The 19,117-nt window shown below is 36.3% G+C and overlaps 1 protein-coding gene across 1 annotated transcript; it reads right to left on the bottom strand.

Moving 5' to 3' along the window:
* Positions 1-10,836: 10,836 nt before the first annotated feature.
* On the bottom strand, positions 10,837-11,928 carry LOC131069225 (auxin-responsive protein SAUR77). Its single transcript, XM_058004586.2, has one exon. The coding sequence runs from the start codon at positions 11,587-11,589 to the stop codon at positions 11,158-11,160; it is 432 nt and encodes a 143-aa protein (XP_057860569.1). The 5' UTR covers positions 11,590-11,928; the 3' UTR covers positions 10,837-11,157.
* Positions 11,929-19,117: the final 7,189 nt, after the last annotated feature.

The raw sequence follows: 19,117 nt of genomic DNA, 5'->3' as shown, positions 1-19,117 counted from the left end.
AATCTGCTTCTTCCTTGGCCTCCGCACCACCCTGTCTACACTCTGCCTTGGAGAAAGGGGTAGGAAAGGGGTGTGGTGCCCTTGTCCCCCATAGGACAGGAGCGTGGCACCCCTGTCCCTACCCTATTTTGGGGCAGGACCCTTCCTAGGGTTGCATAGAAGTTTGTGCAGTGAGTGGGAAAACTCCACCGATGTCGGCCTGTGATGAAAATCAAATTCATTGACATGTATTTAAGGGGAGTTTGTCCTCTCATTTGCATAAGTTGGACAAGTGGAAGTTCAATAAGGTGAAGTTTCATAAGCGATCAAGCGTTCGAGAGAATTCAAGCATTCAAGCATTTCTTTCAAGCATTGAGCATCTCAAGTCTCCCTTCAAGGCTAGGTGTTGCATTCAATTCAAGGATTCAACCATTGAAGAGGAGATTGATTTCAACATTCAATTCCACACAAGCATTTCTATCAACATTGCTATCACAACATCGCTTGAGGTGATTTACATTTCAGTCTTCATTTTCATCTACTTGCAAATACTTTCTTCCATTACTTGGTTAATTCCAAAACTATGGTTTGAACTAAAGGCAAACCCCCAATCCCATCCCATTTTCCTCTCTTTTGGGTGTGTAGGTTGCAGGTGTGCAACTGTACTTTCGGATTCGAGCTCCATTTGCAGAAGTGAAAAAACCCTTTTTGTTTCGTGGATTTTTTGGAGGATCGTGTACATTCCCGCCAGGGTCCGAGCAACTTATCCTCAAATTTATAGGGCAGCTTCGTCTTGGCATATTACTACCAGATCTAGGTGCACAACTTCATCCCATATTCCTATCTTAAGTTATAATCAATTCTTTGTCACTTTTGCACTACACAATTCAATTAATTCATTTCCATTTCAAATAGGAAGAGGGGATTGGCTTATCATTCCCATTTGACTCAGAATTATATATTCTTCTCTGGAGATTGAATCTAGTGGATTTTCCTCTCATCTTCTAATTTAATTGGGTGAAAAGTGTTTTAAGGGAAATTCATAGTGAAACTCTCATCTCTCCTTGGAGGGAAACGATAGTTTTCCTCTTGATCTCTCATTCACACATTCTTCACCCACCAATGCAAATTGGCCCCATTACATTTTGGTGAAAGCGACATCTTGCATGCTTTCCTTTGAACAAAATTGCATATTTTTCATTTGCAAGTCTAAATTTTCTGCAAGCTTAGTGGTTAAATCATTAAAAACCCTAGTTTTTATAATTAAAATTGAACTTGTGATTTGTAAAAATTGCTTGTAGTTATCTTAGATCTGAAAATTGTTTTGTTTGTCAAAACTAATTTCCTCATTATCTTGTTCAATTTGCAATTCAAATTTACAAAATTAAGAGGTTACTTGTTAAAACCCTAATTTTCAAAAATCATCTTAAACTTGTGCAAAAATTGGATTTCCATTTGATTTTCAGATTTCTGATTGTTCTCGGACTTGTATTCATTCCTACAATTCAAATTTTCAATTTCCCTCCTTTTCCCAAAATTCAAATTTCAAAATTAAGTGGTTAGGTCATAAAACCCTAATTTTCAAATTTAATTGGATTTTGTGCAAATTTCAACCAATTTCATTCAAATTCAGATTCCTAAACATTTTCCAAGGTGTCTCTATCCATTAGGTTTGACCTTTTTCAAAATTGCAATTCATTTCCTCTCTTTCTTCAAAACCCTAAAAGGGTCCTATTTTTACATTTGAACCTTAAATTTTTCCCATCTATAAATCGTTAAATTCTCTAATTTTGGGGGTTTAGCTTTGGAATCATCGTAATATTCATCCTTGAAAATTTTGAAAAACGTTGGTAGGACCATGTGCGTTCTCACCACGGTCCTCGGCTTTTTTTCCCAAAATTTCGGGAGACTGTTATGACTATATTTACTAGCCTAAATCTAGAAGATTCGCTGATTTTGTCAATTTTTTATCCCTTTAGAATAAAAAATACCTCCAAAATTCAACATTTCAAATTTCAAGAAAAATTTAAAAATTCTGATTTTAAAATTAAGTGGTATTCCCTTGGCCCTAATTTTAAAATTCCATTTTCCTTTCAGTTTTGGAAATTGTGTCATCCTCTTCTTCCAACAAAGTTCAAATTGTTTAATCAGTATTTTCTTAACTTTTGCATTAATCAATTTTGTAAGCTTTGTGCCAAAATTCAAAATTCAAATTTTCCCTCTAGTGCATGAGTTTTACCACTATTAGTCCTACCTATACTATCCCCGTTAGACAAAGCATTAGAATTAAGGCCTCCCAAGGTTTAATTACTGAGGAGATGGAGCCTAATTTGGGTGACTTCTTTAACGTGGATCATGCTAGTTCTTCTTATCCTAAACATGTGCCTATTCACCCCACTGAGGAATCCCATGATGAAGAAGAATCTTTAACTAGAGTCTATATAGATCAACTTTCCACATTGGACAATCAATTTGATAACTTTCAACAATGGATGTCCCAAGAATACCCTAATAGTGAAGCTCTTCCATTAATTGAAGGCCTTAAGCGCATGATTCAAAGTGATAAGAATGCAATTGATATACTATGTGGCATTACACATATTTTTTATTCTAATGTCATGCCTATCAAGAGTTGTGTCGAAACCCTAGGTTATTCACAACCTTCAACACAAGTTAATCCTTCAATTCCTTTGACTACTCTTATGACTAGTATTCCTACTTTTACCTCCAACATCATGTGTACATCAACTCAAAATGTCATTTCTACAACCATTGGTCATGGGGGCAATCCCTCTTCTTCATTTAATCCTCCATCTTTACCTATGTCTTCCATAAGTATTCCTATTATTCCTCAACCAATCAATGTGACACAAGGGGGAAATTCTTTCAACAACTTTGTTCCTCCTTTAAGTTTCCCTTTTCCTACTTAATCATCACCTATGCCTACTTATCATAATGTTCCACCACCTTATTCTTAGTCCATGCCTTCTTTCAATAATATCACACCACCTTCTCAATCAACTATGTCTAACATCAATTCTTCTACCGAGGTGACAATTAACAATCTTGCTCAAACTGTGTCTTCCTTACAACAACAAATTGCTTCTATGAGTCAATCCAAGTTTAGTGTGCCCACCTTTGATGTTGCGAGCCCATTTTCACTTGATATTGTTAAAGTCGTGCCACCTAAACATGTTGAGATCCCTCAATTGGAACTCTATAATGGAAAGGTGATCCTCTTACGCATGTCAAAACATTTCAAACATTGTGTACCGATTTTGCTTATGATCAAAGATTGCTTGCAAAATTGTTTACAAGAACACTAAGAGATAAGGCTTTACAATGGTATTTCTCTTTGCCTTCTTATTCTATCACTTCTTTTCAACAATTGGCAAATTATTTCATCCAACAATTTCAAAACAACATTGGTCCTAAAATCACTTTGACTGATTTAATGCATTGTAAACAAGGCGTTAAAGAAAAAGTGACTGATTTCATTGGTAGATATAAGCATTTGTGTGCTCAAATTTCTTTTCATGTACCTGATAATGACATTCAAAGAATTTTTATTTCTAATTTACAAAAAGATATCAGGGAAAAACTTCTTTTGTTTGAGTTTACTTCCTTTCCGCAGTTGTACGTAACACTCCACAATTATCTGTTGGTTGTGAGTCAAATGGAGCAATCCACTACTATGGCTCCAAGTGATAAGGGGGAGAGTGTTCAAAAACCGTTTGTGAAGTTCAAACCAACAAAAAGCTTCACCAAGTTCAATGATACAATCAACAACAACAATGTGAATGCTACAATAGGTGTGCCTTATATTTCTAAATTTTTCCAAAGAGAAAGACAATTTACTCCTTTGAATGAATATTTACATAGTATTATGTCTCAGTTGTTGCATAGAAATGTTATCAAACATCCTCCTATAAAACCAGTTGATCCTTCTAAACTTGCATCCCCTTATATTGATAACAATTCATTTTGCCAATTTCATTGTCAGCCTGGTCATGATACTGAGAAATGTTTCGCACTGAAAAATAAGATTCAAGACTTGATTGACAATAATACTATATCTTTGGCAAGTGTGAATGATAAAGTGAATAAATTAGTAGCTCCTCCTAATCAAAATTTTAATATTTTCACCGATCCCTTGCCTTCTCATACCTCTAGCGTTATTGAGATTGTGCCCAATTCTTTCTCTTCTAAAGAATTCACCTCTATGGATCCGAACTTGGTAAATATGGTAGAAACACAAGATATGTCTAAGGGTCATTGCATTACATTTTACCCTAGCGAGACCATTAGAGCACCTGATGGCCCTTTATACATAGTTGAGAAGGTTAAGGATATCCAGGTTGTCATGGTGCACTTATTGGTCCCTCTTGTATGGTTAATGTCATAACTAAAGAGTATCTTTTCACTTTATGAGTGCATAAACCAATATATGATGCTTCTAATGTGGTTGTGAAGTTATTCGATGGATTCTCTTGTCCTACCATTGGCTCTATCACCCTTCCTATTGAAGTTCATACTAAATCCATGGATGTTGACTTTGTTATCATACCTTCTTCTCAACAATTCCGTGTGAAGTTGGGCTATCCTTAGCTATCTTCCATGAAGGCTATTACTTCTCCAATCCACAAGCATTTGAAATTTCCTCACAATGGAGAAATCATAACCATGAACCATAGCTTATTTTGCCCATTCGAAAGAAGCCCCGCTATTCCTATTGATTTCTTTTGGCCTAAATAGTTTCAATCTCTTCCATCAAGGAGCAATGCTCTTTTTCAATCTTATAAAAAATGGAAGAAACATATGATCTTATCCTTAAGTCAACCTAGATCCCCAACACTCGACGTTCCTATTATTCTTCAAGATGAGGCTTTTCCCCTCACAGATAGAACTAATCTCCTTCCTAAGGAAGATCGTCAAACTATTCCTATGGATGTGACTATACCTTCTCCTAAGGATAACAACAATATTCCTCCTAAGGTTAGATCTATACCTCCTCCTCATGATGGACCTGGTCTGCTTCCTACACCTAATATTCCTCCTTTCTATGGCGTAGTTCCACCTCCTTCCTCTTTTCAAGAGAAGAGTCCTACTTCTCCTTTTGTTCAACCTAAAAGACCTCAACCTAAACCTTGAACTATTAAGGAGAGAAACATTCCTACTTTTTCAAGTGTTCCTCATCCTTCTCAACCTTCCACTAAGACTCGATAGAATAGTTGTGCGAGAGAATACCAACGAAGACGTTGTGTTCGATCTCGTGAAGCTATCCCTCAAAATACTCTCTCTCCTTTGACTTTGACAGTTGACATGATTCCCTTTTCTCCCAAGCAAGATGTTCAACCTACATCTCCAAATCATAAGTTGCACAAAACATGTGATGGTTTTACTCCTATTTGTGTTCTTGATCCTCTTTCTCTAAACTTTGATGAAGAAATGGGTGAAAATGTTATTCATAATAGCAATACAACTCCTAATACTTCTGATAGTGAGTATGAATATGTTGATGTGGACACATTTATCAAATGAGTTTTCACAAACCCTAATCCTAGCTCCTAGAATCGAACAAAGTGACTTAGAACATGAGCATAGTCCTTGTTTGGATCTTGTGATAGCTACATCTGATGTGATCGATATCGCTCCTCTGGCATGTTGCTCGCCCTCCCAAAATAGTGATCAACAAGATTGGGAGGTGGATGTCTTGCTAGATTAGCAATATTAGCATTGTAGATCTTCTCTCTCTCTCCTTTATTGCTCTTTTGCGAACATTCTTCTATTTGTATCCTTGTTCTTCTATTGTTCCCTTAATGTCTACTTGGGGACAATGCAAAGCATCGCGATCTTTTCTTGGTCTCTTTCATGGTGACCTCAAAAGACATCCTATCTTCCATTTCTTCCAAGGTTGTGTCCTTCTTTGGAGAATGATGATTATTATATGCACATACATCTATGATATACATGAGTTATCATACAACATACCAACTCCGAGGAAAGTGAGACTACCTTGAGTTTTGTGTTTATTATCCTTGGGTCTATTCCTCAATTGGGGGCTAAAACCTTGTGATAACGTGGTTCCTCTCTTCTCTTTCTCTTGGGTGTATTCTACCTTAAAGCAATCACTCTCGATAAGGCACGTGCGATTTCTTTAACATGGGGGTGTACACTCAGCTCATATTTTCCTTCTTGATACTTAGAATTACTTAGTGAACTTTGTTTTTCTTTGTAATCTTTAGTATCCTTTCTTTCATGACTCATAGTGAGGGTAACTTTGCTACTTGCAGTCAGGGTTCTTTCCTTCTCAATCTTACCTTTTACTTTGTCAATCGAAGTCATAAGATCCTAAGTCCATTGGGGGATTGGTGCATCTTTCTTGCTTGACGTGATAAAAGTCTTTCAATATCGTTTCCTTGTACTTTATCGACAATATTGGTGTATGCTCATACTCTCGCTAAAGTGGGGGCTAAATGTAGTGTCATAAAATTGCGACCCTAGCAATTTTTGACTGGATTAGGGTCCTCATGCACGTGAGATTGAATCCTCTAGCCTGATCGGAGACTGCTCAACCCTTGGAATTTGCTTCTTCCTTGGCCTCCACACCACCCTGTCTACACTCTTCCCTGGAAAAAGGGGTAGGAAAGGGGTCTGGCGCCCTTTTCCCCCCTAGGATAGGAGCGTGGCGCCCCTGTCCCTACCCTATTTTGGGGCAGGACCCTTCCTAGGGTTGCATAGAAGGTTATGCAGTGGGCAGGAAAACTCCCCCAATGTCGGCCTGTGATGGAAATCAAATTCATTGACATGTATTTAAGGGGTATTTGTCCTCTCATTTGCATAAGTTGGATAAGTGCAAGTTCAATAAGGTGAAGTTGCATAAGCGATCAAGTGTTCAAGAGAATTCAATCATTCCTTTCAAGAATTGAGCATCTCAAGTCTCCCTTCAAGGCTAGGTGTTGCATTCAAGTCAAGGATTCAACCATTGAAGAGGAGATTGATTTCAACATTCAATTCCACACAAGCATTTCTATCAACATTGCTATCACAACCTCCCTTGAGGTGATTTACATTTCAGTCTTCATTTACATCTACTTGCAAATACTTTCTTTCATTACTTGGTTAATTCCAAAACTAGGGTTTGACCTAGAGGTAAATCCTCAATTCCAACCCATTTTCCTCTCTTTTTTGGGTGTAGGTTGCAGGTGTGTAGCTATACTTTCGGATGGCTCCATTTGCAGAAGCGAAAAAACCCTTTTAGTTTCGCGGATTTTTCGGAGGACCGTGTACATTCCCGCCATGGTCGGGGCAACTTTTTCTCAAATTTGCAGGGCGGCTTCGTGTCGACATATTAATGCCAAATCCATGTGCACAACTTCATCCCATATTCCGATCTTAAGTTATAATTGGTTCTTTGTCACTTTTGCACTACACAATTCAATAAATTCCTTTCCATTTCAAATAGGAAGAAGGGATTAGCTTATCATTCCCATTTCACTCATAATTATATCTTCTTCTGTGGAGATTGAATCTAGTGGATTTTCCTTTCCTCTTCTAATGTAATTGGGTGAAAAGTGTTTGAAGGGAAATTCGTAGTGAAACCCTCATCTCTCCTTGGAGGGAAAGGGTAGTTTTCCTCTTGATCTCTCATTCACACATTCTTCACCCACCAATGCACACTACAAATCTCTTTCCTACAATGTAAATTGCTACCATAATAATCGCTTCACTATCATAACATAACACTTTGCCATCATCCAAACAATAACTATTCTTTTATATTCTCTTAACTTAAAATAATATAAACCAACTATGATAATTTATTTTCTCCAAGCTTCACATTCAACACAAATCAACACTTCCCGCTTCTTGCTATTTACCTCCCCAACCATAGTACACATCTATACATTTTAGAGTATTTGACAGTTTGTAATATGGTTGTCATACATAGCTTCTCAATATTTTCACTTCCTCTGGACAAACAATTTTAAAGCACTTACACATAAAATAACGGTTTCCTCAATACTTCTCCAATTTTTACATTCCACCAGCCATACAATTACATAAACACTTGACACTGTAACAAAAGAATTATATCAACTCTATTGAACAATTTAAATTAGTACCTATTGATCACATTGATAAGAAAAGACAATATGTTCCTATCCCCCAAGCGACAATTATACATTGAAATCTACATGTCGTTGGTGCCAAAAAATAACTCGTAGTTGTATATGGCAACTCCAAAAAAAAACTTCTATTGTCCTGTCACTACTGAAATTAAATATAACTTGCAAACACATCTCCTCCCATTGTGTTGTCACTCTTGAAATTAAATACAACTTACAAGCACACATACCTTCTATGATACAATCAACAAACATATTGTGCTCTACAAGGTAAAGCTACAAATAAACTAAATAAATCATCTATTGAAATTAAATACAACTTCCAAGCACATCTCCTTCCACTGCGATACTCCTGAAATTAAATACAACTTGCAAGCACGTATACCTTCTATAATACAATCGAGAAACATATCACACTCTACAAAATAAAGCTATAGATCAACTATTGAAATTAAATTCAACTTCCAAACACGAACCCATTTTATTATTACAATCAACAAAGACATCATTCTCCACAAAATAAACAATAAATCAACTTAAAAAACAACTATTGAATAAAATTAAAAAAAAAACGACCCAGCAAAGACATAGCCCCTATCAGCTTATCGTAACACGCACTTCCCGTGCAACTGCTAGTTAATAGCATTGGACCCAATTCAAGTCTTAGGTTCTCTCCATGCGCGTCACCAAATTAAAAACTCTAAATCAAACAGTTAAGGACAAAAGCTTCAACTATTCATTGAAAGTTTGTAAACATTTTATCATATATTCTGCCCTGACAAACTCATAACGTGGGTGACCTCATCTCACAGTCCTCACAGAGGCATGGCACGTTAAAATATACAAACATCAAATGGTTGCATGACATGACTTCTCAAGAATGTACATATTCTTAAATCTTGAATGCCGAGCTCTACATTTCTATCTCTTCAATATAAGATTTGTCTGTTTATGTAGGTATTTATGTGAGAAAGTTAGAAGAAAAAACTAGACATCCCTGAGAGAATATGGCCAAAATCTAAAAATTTGTCTGCCTCCTGCCATGGCTATCCAGAGAGAAACCGGCTTTGTTTTGTTCTGGCCTGTTTTCACGTGGGTCTGTTTTGCAAAGTCAATTTTTAGAAATTCAAGACGAGTGCTTAAAATATTAGGGTTTTATATTCTGCCATGGTTGTTGAACATGCTTCTAACCACTACTGCAGACGTGCATAACAATTGGTGCGTGCAAACACAAGAATTACCAGATTCCTGAAAAGTCTCTCTTCTGTTTTGCAATTTATAATTCAATTTGTGGGCTCTGATTTGGCAAGGAATCCAAATCTCCCTGGAGTTTTAGACCACAAACAATGGATTATTTGGTCTATATGTTCAGAGACAGAAAGGAGCCAGTGTAGTAATCATTCTTAGTCTTTTCTTATCAGATTGTGGAATACAGGAATCTCATGCTACTGAATGACCAGTGTCCCTTTAAAAAATATAATAGTAATATGTTTAATTGTTGTTTATTGTGATTAATGTAAAATATATTAAGACAGAAAACGAGATCAATGGGTAGGTTTCATGTTGGTAGAATTGTTTTGGGGTTGTTCAATTTGTAGGTTAAATGTGGATCAACCGCACATCAGTTGAAAATTATCACAATGTATTATTGTAGTGGGTTGTTTTTTATTAAGTAGAAAGAGGTTGCATGGGTTTTATCAATTATAAAAGTCGAAAAGTTAAAAGAAAAATAGGTTTTCATGTAACGTAGAATTTATATGGGAACATAAAAAGAAAAACAATAAAGAAAAACATCATAAATTATCAAGAGATCGAGCCGTTAATTACCATCCTGTAAAACTTTGAGATCCTTAGGCTAGTGATAGCCTCAAATTCATCCATCATTAACATCATCTTCTTCACGAATCTATTATCCATGAACCCTATTCTTTGAATATTTTACCTGATCAATATGTTGTAATTTTGATGCCAATCAAATATCCAAGTACATCGTACAAAGTAAAGTTGTGAATATAACTCAGTATGTTGTAATTTTGATGTCAGTCATAATATATCACGAAAAGTATATTGTCCAAAATAAGATTCTGAATTCAAAGTACATTGTTTAAAGTAAAGTTGTGAATATAACTCAGTTTGTTGTAATTTTGATGTCAGTCATAATATATCAATCAAAAATACATTGTCCAAAATAAGATTGTGAATACAGCTCAATTTTATGACATTGATCCCCAGTAACAAATTATGCCCAGGGCTTTTGAGATTGTAATTTAGCCATCTTAAAATATGCAACTTATTCACATATATTCTTAAAGAGTTGAAGGAATCTGTTTTTAAAATATGAACGAATTTTTTTATAGTCAATTTGATGTTTTAATGGCTTTAGTATTCTTGCAACGATATACATTTTAACTATAATTATACTTAAAACCATCAGATTTCTACAATTCATAATATTAAATATATATACTCTGAATTCGATTGTGTAAATTTTGTACCAAAGATGATGTGTTCTATTGGATTGGCTTGCCTCATTTTTTACTGTAATTACTACACTATTGGGTTGGGTTGCCTCATTTTAATGTCGATCTCTGTGTATATTTGTGGGCCTGGCATCAATGGATTCCTTTAGGGTAAAGGAAGAAAGCATCTACGCCTCATATAAACAGTTGGCACGTTATTCAAATCTAAAATCAAATGACTTTGAATGATATTTTTCTTTCTACCAACATTGAAAATACAACTCTCTATCTTGATAAACATTCCGGTCGATTACAATGATAATAATTACAGTTCAGGCCGAAATTTCGACCTTTCGTCTCAGCTCAAGCAATACAATTGATGCTGCAGGCAACCAGAAGAGCCAATACCCACATCTGGATATTCTCATAATAGGAAGTTAGATCTAAGAGTTTATACAAAAGAAAACCAGATTTTGATCTATGTTACATTCTATGGGCATGTCAGCCACATAGATTTAATAAGAAGACCATAAATTTGTTTCAAGTAGAAAGCTAAAAACACCCATAATGTTTAACAGAAGATATGAAGCCTAAGTGCAGGCATAGAATTCTGCAAGCTCTTCCAAAGAATCACTGTGAATGGCTTCTGGGTCTGCATTATCCAACATCCACACCAAATGTTCAAACATGACCACCTCACAACACACTGCAAATGCCTCCTCGTTATCCCCCTCGCATCTCTGAACAAGGGCCCTTAACAATGGATGGGTCAGATAGTGGGCACTGATAAAATATCTTCTCCTGGACTTTCCAACATACACAACTTTAGAGCCCTTGGGAGCTTCATCCCTCATGACTGCCTGAACAAGGCTTGAGGCAGAGTTATCTGGAGAGTCACACATTGAAATGTCATCCCTGCAGTTGGAACTCAGGCTGCTGTAAGACCTTCTCATCTTCCCTAAGCTTTGACACTTCTTCAGAATGCTTTTAATCTTGTTCATCTTGCTTACTTTAGGCACCATTTTGGGCTCTGTGAGATTTTAGTTTTGGGCTTTGGAAAGCAGTGCAATTTGACTAAACAGAAGAAGAATGAGGAAGGAACTCTTGGCCTTGTCTATTCTTGAGCTCTCTAAAGTCTTATGATGAATCACAGAATGTGATCTGAAATGTTGATGTAAAAAACACACAATCGAATTTAGAAAGAACAACAAAAAAATATAAACAAACTAGAAATGAATGAAAGTACCAATAATTCTTTGAAAAAAATAGTAGAAACCCAAGAAGATAATGTGGATTTTGCTTCTCTCCAAATGGGAGAGAATGCAAAAAGAGCTCTGAAAGCAACAGAAAACTGTGTTACAGGGAAGCTATGCAATGGAACTTCTTAGCAGCTTCCTCTATATATAGCGGATATGTAGGGAGAGTACAGATTTACATCACAAAGAAAAGGAAAAAAAAAACAGGTTGTTATCCGTAAGCTCAATTGGAGAAATTAGTTTACCAATGTGCTTTCTATAATCCTTTTTGTCCTTATTGGCTTAATTTGCATGATTATAAGCACAGGAAGACAATTTTACAACTCTAGGAATTTTATAATGACTTGGGTTTATTTTATGTTTTCCTTATGCAAAACTTGGTCATTCAAAACTTGGTCATTCAGAATATGAGGGAGCCGGCAGTTTCAGTTGACATGGCCAGACGCCAATGAACATTAAAGACCTTTTGAGGTTTTTTTGTGATCAAAAGATTCCAAGGACAAAAAAAAAATCAGTAAAAAACTGAACTTTGGGTGTTCCTCAGGTGAGATTGGTCCTTTGCTCAATAATTTTATCATGGTTTTGATTGTGGTCCTCACTATCATGGTCTTGCTCTTAGTACCTAACTAGGAGTGGTCCTCACTATCATGGCCTTGCCTGGAGTACCTAAGTTGGGGTGGTCTTCACTCAATGGTTTTGTTTGTATTTAGACTGTTTTTAGAAACGTGGTTAAACCTTTTTAATGAAGTTCTCATGTCAAATAGTCTTGTAAATGCCATTATTTAGCTGTTTATAAATAGGTGTAAAGAAGATAAATAAAATATTTATTAGATAAATATATAGATTTAGTTAATATGAAAATAATTGATCTAGATAGAATGAATTAGGATTAGGAAGACTAAATGTAAAAATCAAACAATTTATATGTAGTGGATATGTGCATGAAAATGGGAGATCAAAAAGGATTGAAAAATCACTTTTTTTTTTTCTATATAATATTGAATAACAAATTGAAGATGCAACAAGAATAAAAGTCATAGTGCTTGGAATTTACTTTAAGGTATTTTTAATAAATAATGGAGATTAAGTTCAAATGGGTATGCTCTTGTACTTGTTAGTGGTTCCATGGTGGAATACCATTGTCCTCATGGCTTCTAGGTCAATATGATCTATTTTGGTGTTTGTGAACCATTGAACTTCACTTTCAATTTTTGACAAAGTCACCTGTCCTCGATACAAGTATTTCATTGTGACTAGTGAATCCTCAAATTTGTGTTCAGGTTTAGTCTTTTTCTTATTGGTTCCCATGATTTCACCTTCCTTTTGAGACATTTGATGTTCTTGCAAGATCAAGAAATAAAATCAACAATGTCAAATTAACCTTTGAAAGTTTCCTTTAATCAAATTTCACCTTTCTTGGGATTTCGGGTTTCGAGAATCCAAGAACTTTAAGGATTGGGGTTTTGGGAGGATGGTTGTTTGAAGGATTCTATTGTTTTATCCACCTAGATCTTGTTTCAACTAAGGATTTCTTATTAATGTCTATATACAACAAAATAGCCTCTTCTAATTCATTTTGCTCATTCTCTTCTAAATCTTCATAATACTTTGATACATTTTTCAATATTCCATCTTTTGTAATTTCATCAATAAGCTCATCATAGGTCATTGTGGTCTTACCAGTTTTAGTATCATCACCCTTCTTCTTTTTGCTTGTGGTTGTTGGCATGACTGGTTTCCTCTTTTGCATAGGATTCCTTGCCGGTGGTGGAGGTGCAGTAGACATAGTTGCCTTTCTAACAAGTCTCCTCCTAGGCTTTGCCTTCTTTTTCTATGTCGGTGGTTGTACCACAATCTTCCTTTGTACCCTTCTAAAAGCTAGAGGTTCATTATCCTCAGAATCAGAATCAGAAGTGATAGGGGAAATGTGAACTTGTGGCTTCTTCACTTTTGCAATACCAACCTTTGCCGGTTTAGCTGCCTGTTTGGATCTTGAACCCAATTGAGTGTTTATCTTATAAATTACATCTTATACATATGCAAACATCTTTTCTATTTTCTTCTCTCTTCTCTTCCTGTTAAATCCGGTTTTCACTTTTCAAAAATGCTATCATCCACCTCATATCCAAGCTCTGTAATCTAGATTGTCCTAGGTTCAACTGCCTCCATGAGAGTTTCATCAGTTTTTACCATAAAGCAAATATCAGTGGAATACTTCTCCACAATGTTCTTTGATATTCTCTCCCTTTGCCTCATGTTTTCTTGGAATGTCTTAAAATACCCCCAAAGTTTCTCATCTCTATCGGTACGAAGACCGGTGATTGCTTCTTTGATCTGCATACCTACCGATATGTCATGAGCCCAATGCTTCTTCCCTAAACCGGGTAGCTCATTCAGGAAGTAAAGCATTAAACAAAAAATCAAATTTCCATATCTAAAAGTGCCTTTCTTGATTCCTTCGATCTTACCAAGGTTCAACATCAATTCACTCCTCATCCATTCACATTAATCATACTTTGCATTATTCCTCGGCATCTAATATAAAACATGAATGCATGAACTAGCAACAAAATTCAATTGATTGGATTGAGTTACCTTATAACCTATTATCATGCTTGCAAATTTCACATCAGTGTTGGTGATTGTGTTGATCCTCATTGATCTGCTATCAAGAGTTGCACCTGTGATTTTTTCGACCTCTGTGTTGGAAATTTTCTTGCCAGGTTCTTGTCTGACTTTGGGTAAGTCGGTGACTGCTTGAATAGCCTCCTTCGTGATCATGTAAGGCCTATCTAGCCAAATAAATTCATTGTGAACCCTGCTCAGAACGTATCTGATAACTTCATCCTTGAATTCTGGTTCTACAGAATACTGGTTAACCCTAGATCCTCAATTGCTTTGTATTCCAGTTTGATGGTTCCAAAGTCTCCGAGTATCATGGATTGATACATGCTTTTGATGTCCTCTATGCCCAAATCATCCAGGGTGTAGTGAATGTATGCCCTCACATCTTCAACATACATTACGTTGTCAGGAACCCTAGAAAATGCTCCTGCAGAGTCATCCTTTTTAGAAATTTTGAGAAACTCCTGAAATACTGGCCTTAACCTATCCTTGACTTTGACAATGGTGAGATTTGCAATGAAAGTAGGAGCTGAAGATCCATATGCCATTTCGAAAAATATCTGAAAGTGAATGCCGATGGAAGATTGAGTGCTTCAGATAACTGCTCGAAATCATTTCACAATACTTTTTCTCACTCTTAACTCATCTTATCTTCGCTTTGAATGCTTGAATGCTCAGTGAGTGAAAATTAATTCACTTACCCCTTTTATCAGTGAATAAAACCCTAATCTTTTTCTGTAATAAATGCTTCGCCAACAACCCTACGGATGTCGGTTTCACAGTCTTGTGCCATATGAACCTTCATCAATAATGAACACAACTCTCTAGATCTCCTTAGATCTCTTCCAGGGTAATATGCAAAATTTAGCAATGACTTTTCCTACCCCTAAGGCTTATGCCTCAGTTACAGATGGAATTTCCTGCTAGTGGAGGAATACCTTGTTCTACCGGTGGAGTTACTGGTGTAGATCCATCTCCACTTGGTTCTTCATATTTTCTAACCCATCTCTTGGTGTGATCTTGTTATATTTCATCTACCTTCTTCTTTCCTTTCTCATTATCTTTATCATTATTAATCGATTGAGTCTTGCTTCTGCAGTATTTAGCAATATGACCAATTTTGTTGCATGCATAGCATGTAACATTGTTCTTTTGAATGGCTTTAACATATCTGGTGTCATTCCTTGACCTATCTGGTTGATTCTTGCAATTTGTGCATTGACCAGGAACAAAATTATAGTTTTGATTTGCTTTATTTCTACATTGTTTAGCCATATGCCCAAATTTGTTGCAAACAAAACATCTACCATTGAATTTATAAGAATTAGATTGCCTTACCGGTTTCCTCTATTCTGATGAGTTCTGCATGCCAGTTGTCTGATCTTCATTTGCAGTACCAGAGCTTTCACCTTGTACAAATCCAAGTCCTCTAGAATCATCAATTTGTCTTTGTCTTTTCAATAAGTCATCCAACTGTGCAACACTAATCCTAAACTTTTCTTTATACTCAATTGCAGTAGTCAGATCATCTCTCAGAGTACTTATTTGTCTTTCAAGTTCTTGTTCATTGTTCTGAGAGTATGCCAAATCAGTTCTCAACAAATTATTCTCATGAGTAAAACTGCCACATTCATCAAATTTGTTCTTCAGAGATATAACAAGATTATCTTCCTTCTTCTTTCTGTCCTCAATATCTTTTGATAACCTCATAGTCAGATCTTGTATTTCATTCTTTATGAGCATGTTTGCTTGAATAAGTTTCTGAAATTGCTCCTTAAGAGAATTCTTCTCCTCATCATCTGGGTTTTGCAAAAGTTCTTTTCTCTTGGCTTGAGCTGATGATAACCTTTCTTGTAGGATAAGAATGAACTCATTTGCAGAATTCAATTCTTCTTGCAATTTCAAGTTCTTTATCCTTTCAGCATCATAATCCTCAAGAGACATCTCAAGTTGCTTCTCCATAGCCATGTTCAAATATTCTGGTTTTAGGATCTTCCTCAAGTTGTTAAACTTCTTTCGAGGTACCAAGCTCTGATTCCAATTATTGGGATCCAAGAACACTAAGAGAGGGGGGGGGGGGGGGGGGGGGTGAATCAGTGTTCTACTGATATGAATGGTTTTTATCCTTTTATACCATACACTTATAAACCGGTAAACAAATAAACATATAACAAGAAGAAAATGAACCATCCACATAAATGAACACCATAACACACAAAATTTATTCGTAGAAAACCTCAAAGAGGAAAAACCACGATGGGATTTGTGACCCACAATATCAGTTCACTGGCCATACATATAATAGGGGTCTGCACATGCAGGAAGGCACACTGCCTAGAGCATACTGCTCATCACTAAAGAGCCTCACTGACTACAAGCTTTATGCTAAAGTAAATTACTGAAAATGAACTCAAGAATGCATCTGCTATGCCAAATAGAGTTTCGGTTCTGGCTCTGCTTTGTTCCAGTTAATAAAACCTGAACTACTACCAGTATCTGTTATCCTCCAAGAATGCTTTCCAAGCTATCTACAAATCATTGCATGATATAACACTCCCATACAAAATGATCTTCATACATATATTTTGCATTATATAGTTCTGCTATATTCTCCTATATCCACACATTACCTATATATCATCTCTCTTTTTAAAATGACCTAGCAGACTGACCTATATACCCATTATAAATAATATGCCTTATGTCACCTTACAATACATTTAGAAAATATATTCAATGTCGGCCTTGACAATAATTAAAAAATGATTTATTAAGTAAATCCTCCTTGATGTCGGCTTCCAATGAAGTATTGATGTCGGTGTCGGTGCCAGTATCTGTCGGTATATGCCTCCTAGTGCTAGTATATGACATCCATTTGATCTTGTTGCCATCAATGATAACAAAATGAATTCAATGGGTGTCAATTGCTAATAGGTTGTAAATGGCTGCCCTGATAAAGTCAGTCCCCCCACCGAATCAGATGCAAAAATAAGAAACCGGTGCAATGATATAGCAATGAAGGCTATACTTTGTGGGTTATCAGATGATGTCTCCTCACTAGTGGATAGATGCAGATCGGCAAAAAGCCTATGGGACAGATTGAAGAAGCTCTATGGAAATGATCCTACCACTGCAGAACCAGTTTGTGAAGAAAAGATGAGAAATGCAACTCATGTATCTGCAAATGATGAAGGTAGATCTGTTAGTAGCCACAACAATGATGAAGAAGGAACCCACCTCTTCATGGCTCGAGAATTTGGGAATGAAAGACACACATCTTAGAATGATCATGCAGATCATTCCTACCGATGAGATGTGTTTAACAGTGATAGTGAAGGGGAAGAAGAAGATGAAGCAGAAGTTGATCTTGAAGGAGAACTTGTAAGTACACTCAAAGAACTTAGTAGAGTAAGGAATGAATACAAGTTATTCAAGAATGTTGTAGTTGTGGAACATAACTAGTTGATTAGATGCCTTGAAGAATCTGAGAAATGTATCTTAGAGTTAAAGACTCAACAAGAAGACACCAAGGAGTGTCGGTGTAATGATCTAGCATCTGAGATAGAGGCCAAGGGTAAAGAATATCAGTAGCTAGTAGGAGAAAATGAGATTCTTCAAAGTGACCTTGAGAAATGTCAAGATGAGCTCAAGGTAAGAATCCGGTTTGATGGCAGTAGTGATGCCTTGGACAAAATGTTGAAGAAGAAAAAGCATTCCAAGGATACTCGTGGATTAGGATGTGGTACTAGTGAATGCTCCACAAGAAAGGAGACCTCCCACACAGATATTAAATTTGTCTCCTCAAATGGAAATGGCAAGGGTCAGACCTTCACAGTTAGAGATGCTCCCTGGAAGAAGGTTGATCTAACCACAACCAGTGAATACATGAAGCAAAGGGTGAAGACCGGTGCTGCAAGAAGGAGGAACAATATAGATCCCAAAGGAAAAGGAAAGATGGGAGAAGGAAACTTCATCGGAAGCAAGAACATGAGAAGACATGATAGAATACCCCTACTGGTAGAAGACAAGGAAATGCTACCACCCAAAAGACAAAGCAAGTGTGGGAAAAGAAGAGATCAGATGGAAGAGCTACAGAGCATGGACAATCCAAGATCCATCCTCGGAGAAGCAGAAATGGAGATACTAAACTGGTAAGATCTCCTCATGCTTGGAAAAACAAATTTGTAGGTCACAAGCCTCCTTTCTTTGATTATTTCTTTGCATGTAAGGAATATGGCCATAGATCATATGAATGCAGAATGAAGTCTAGGAATAGTCAGTTTACTCTTCCTAAAGACAATATTGTTGTCTGTCGGAGGTGTAATAGGTTTGACCATAAAAGTCATGATTGCAGAAGGATGAACATGTAGTCTATGGTAACCGGTATAGCTGCTATGCTCATTATAAAAATGGGTTTAGAGAATTTGAAAGAAAAAATGTTGCATGGTGTAGACACCTAAAAATGGTCAATGCTTGCGGAATCATACTTTAACATTTACGCATTGCCTTATTTTAGGGTTTTTGCATTGCATTAACATTTCTCCTATGTCATGCACTTGGTCTTTATCATTTGCGAGCATCAAGTCCTTCTTCTGCATTCTTCAGTTGTCTCGCTTTCGAATTTGGTCTTGTCGATAACAATCTTCAGTCATGATTTTGGTCAATCTTA

Source organism: Cryptomeria japonica, chromosome 7 (assembly GCF_030272615.1).
Source record: "Cryptomeria japonica chromosome 7, Sugi_1.0, whole genome shotgun sequence".
Lineage (NCBI taxonomy): Eukaryota > Viridiplantae > Streptophyta > Pinopsida > Cupressales > Cupressaceae > Cryptomeria > Cryptomeria japonica.
Note: the sequence above shows the minus strand (reverse complement) of the source record. Positions and strands in the feature narration are given on the sequence as shown.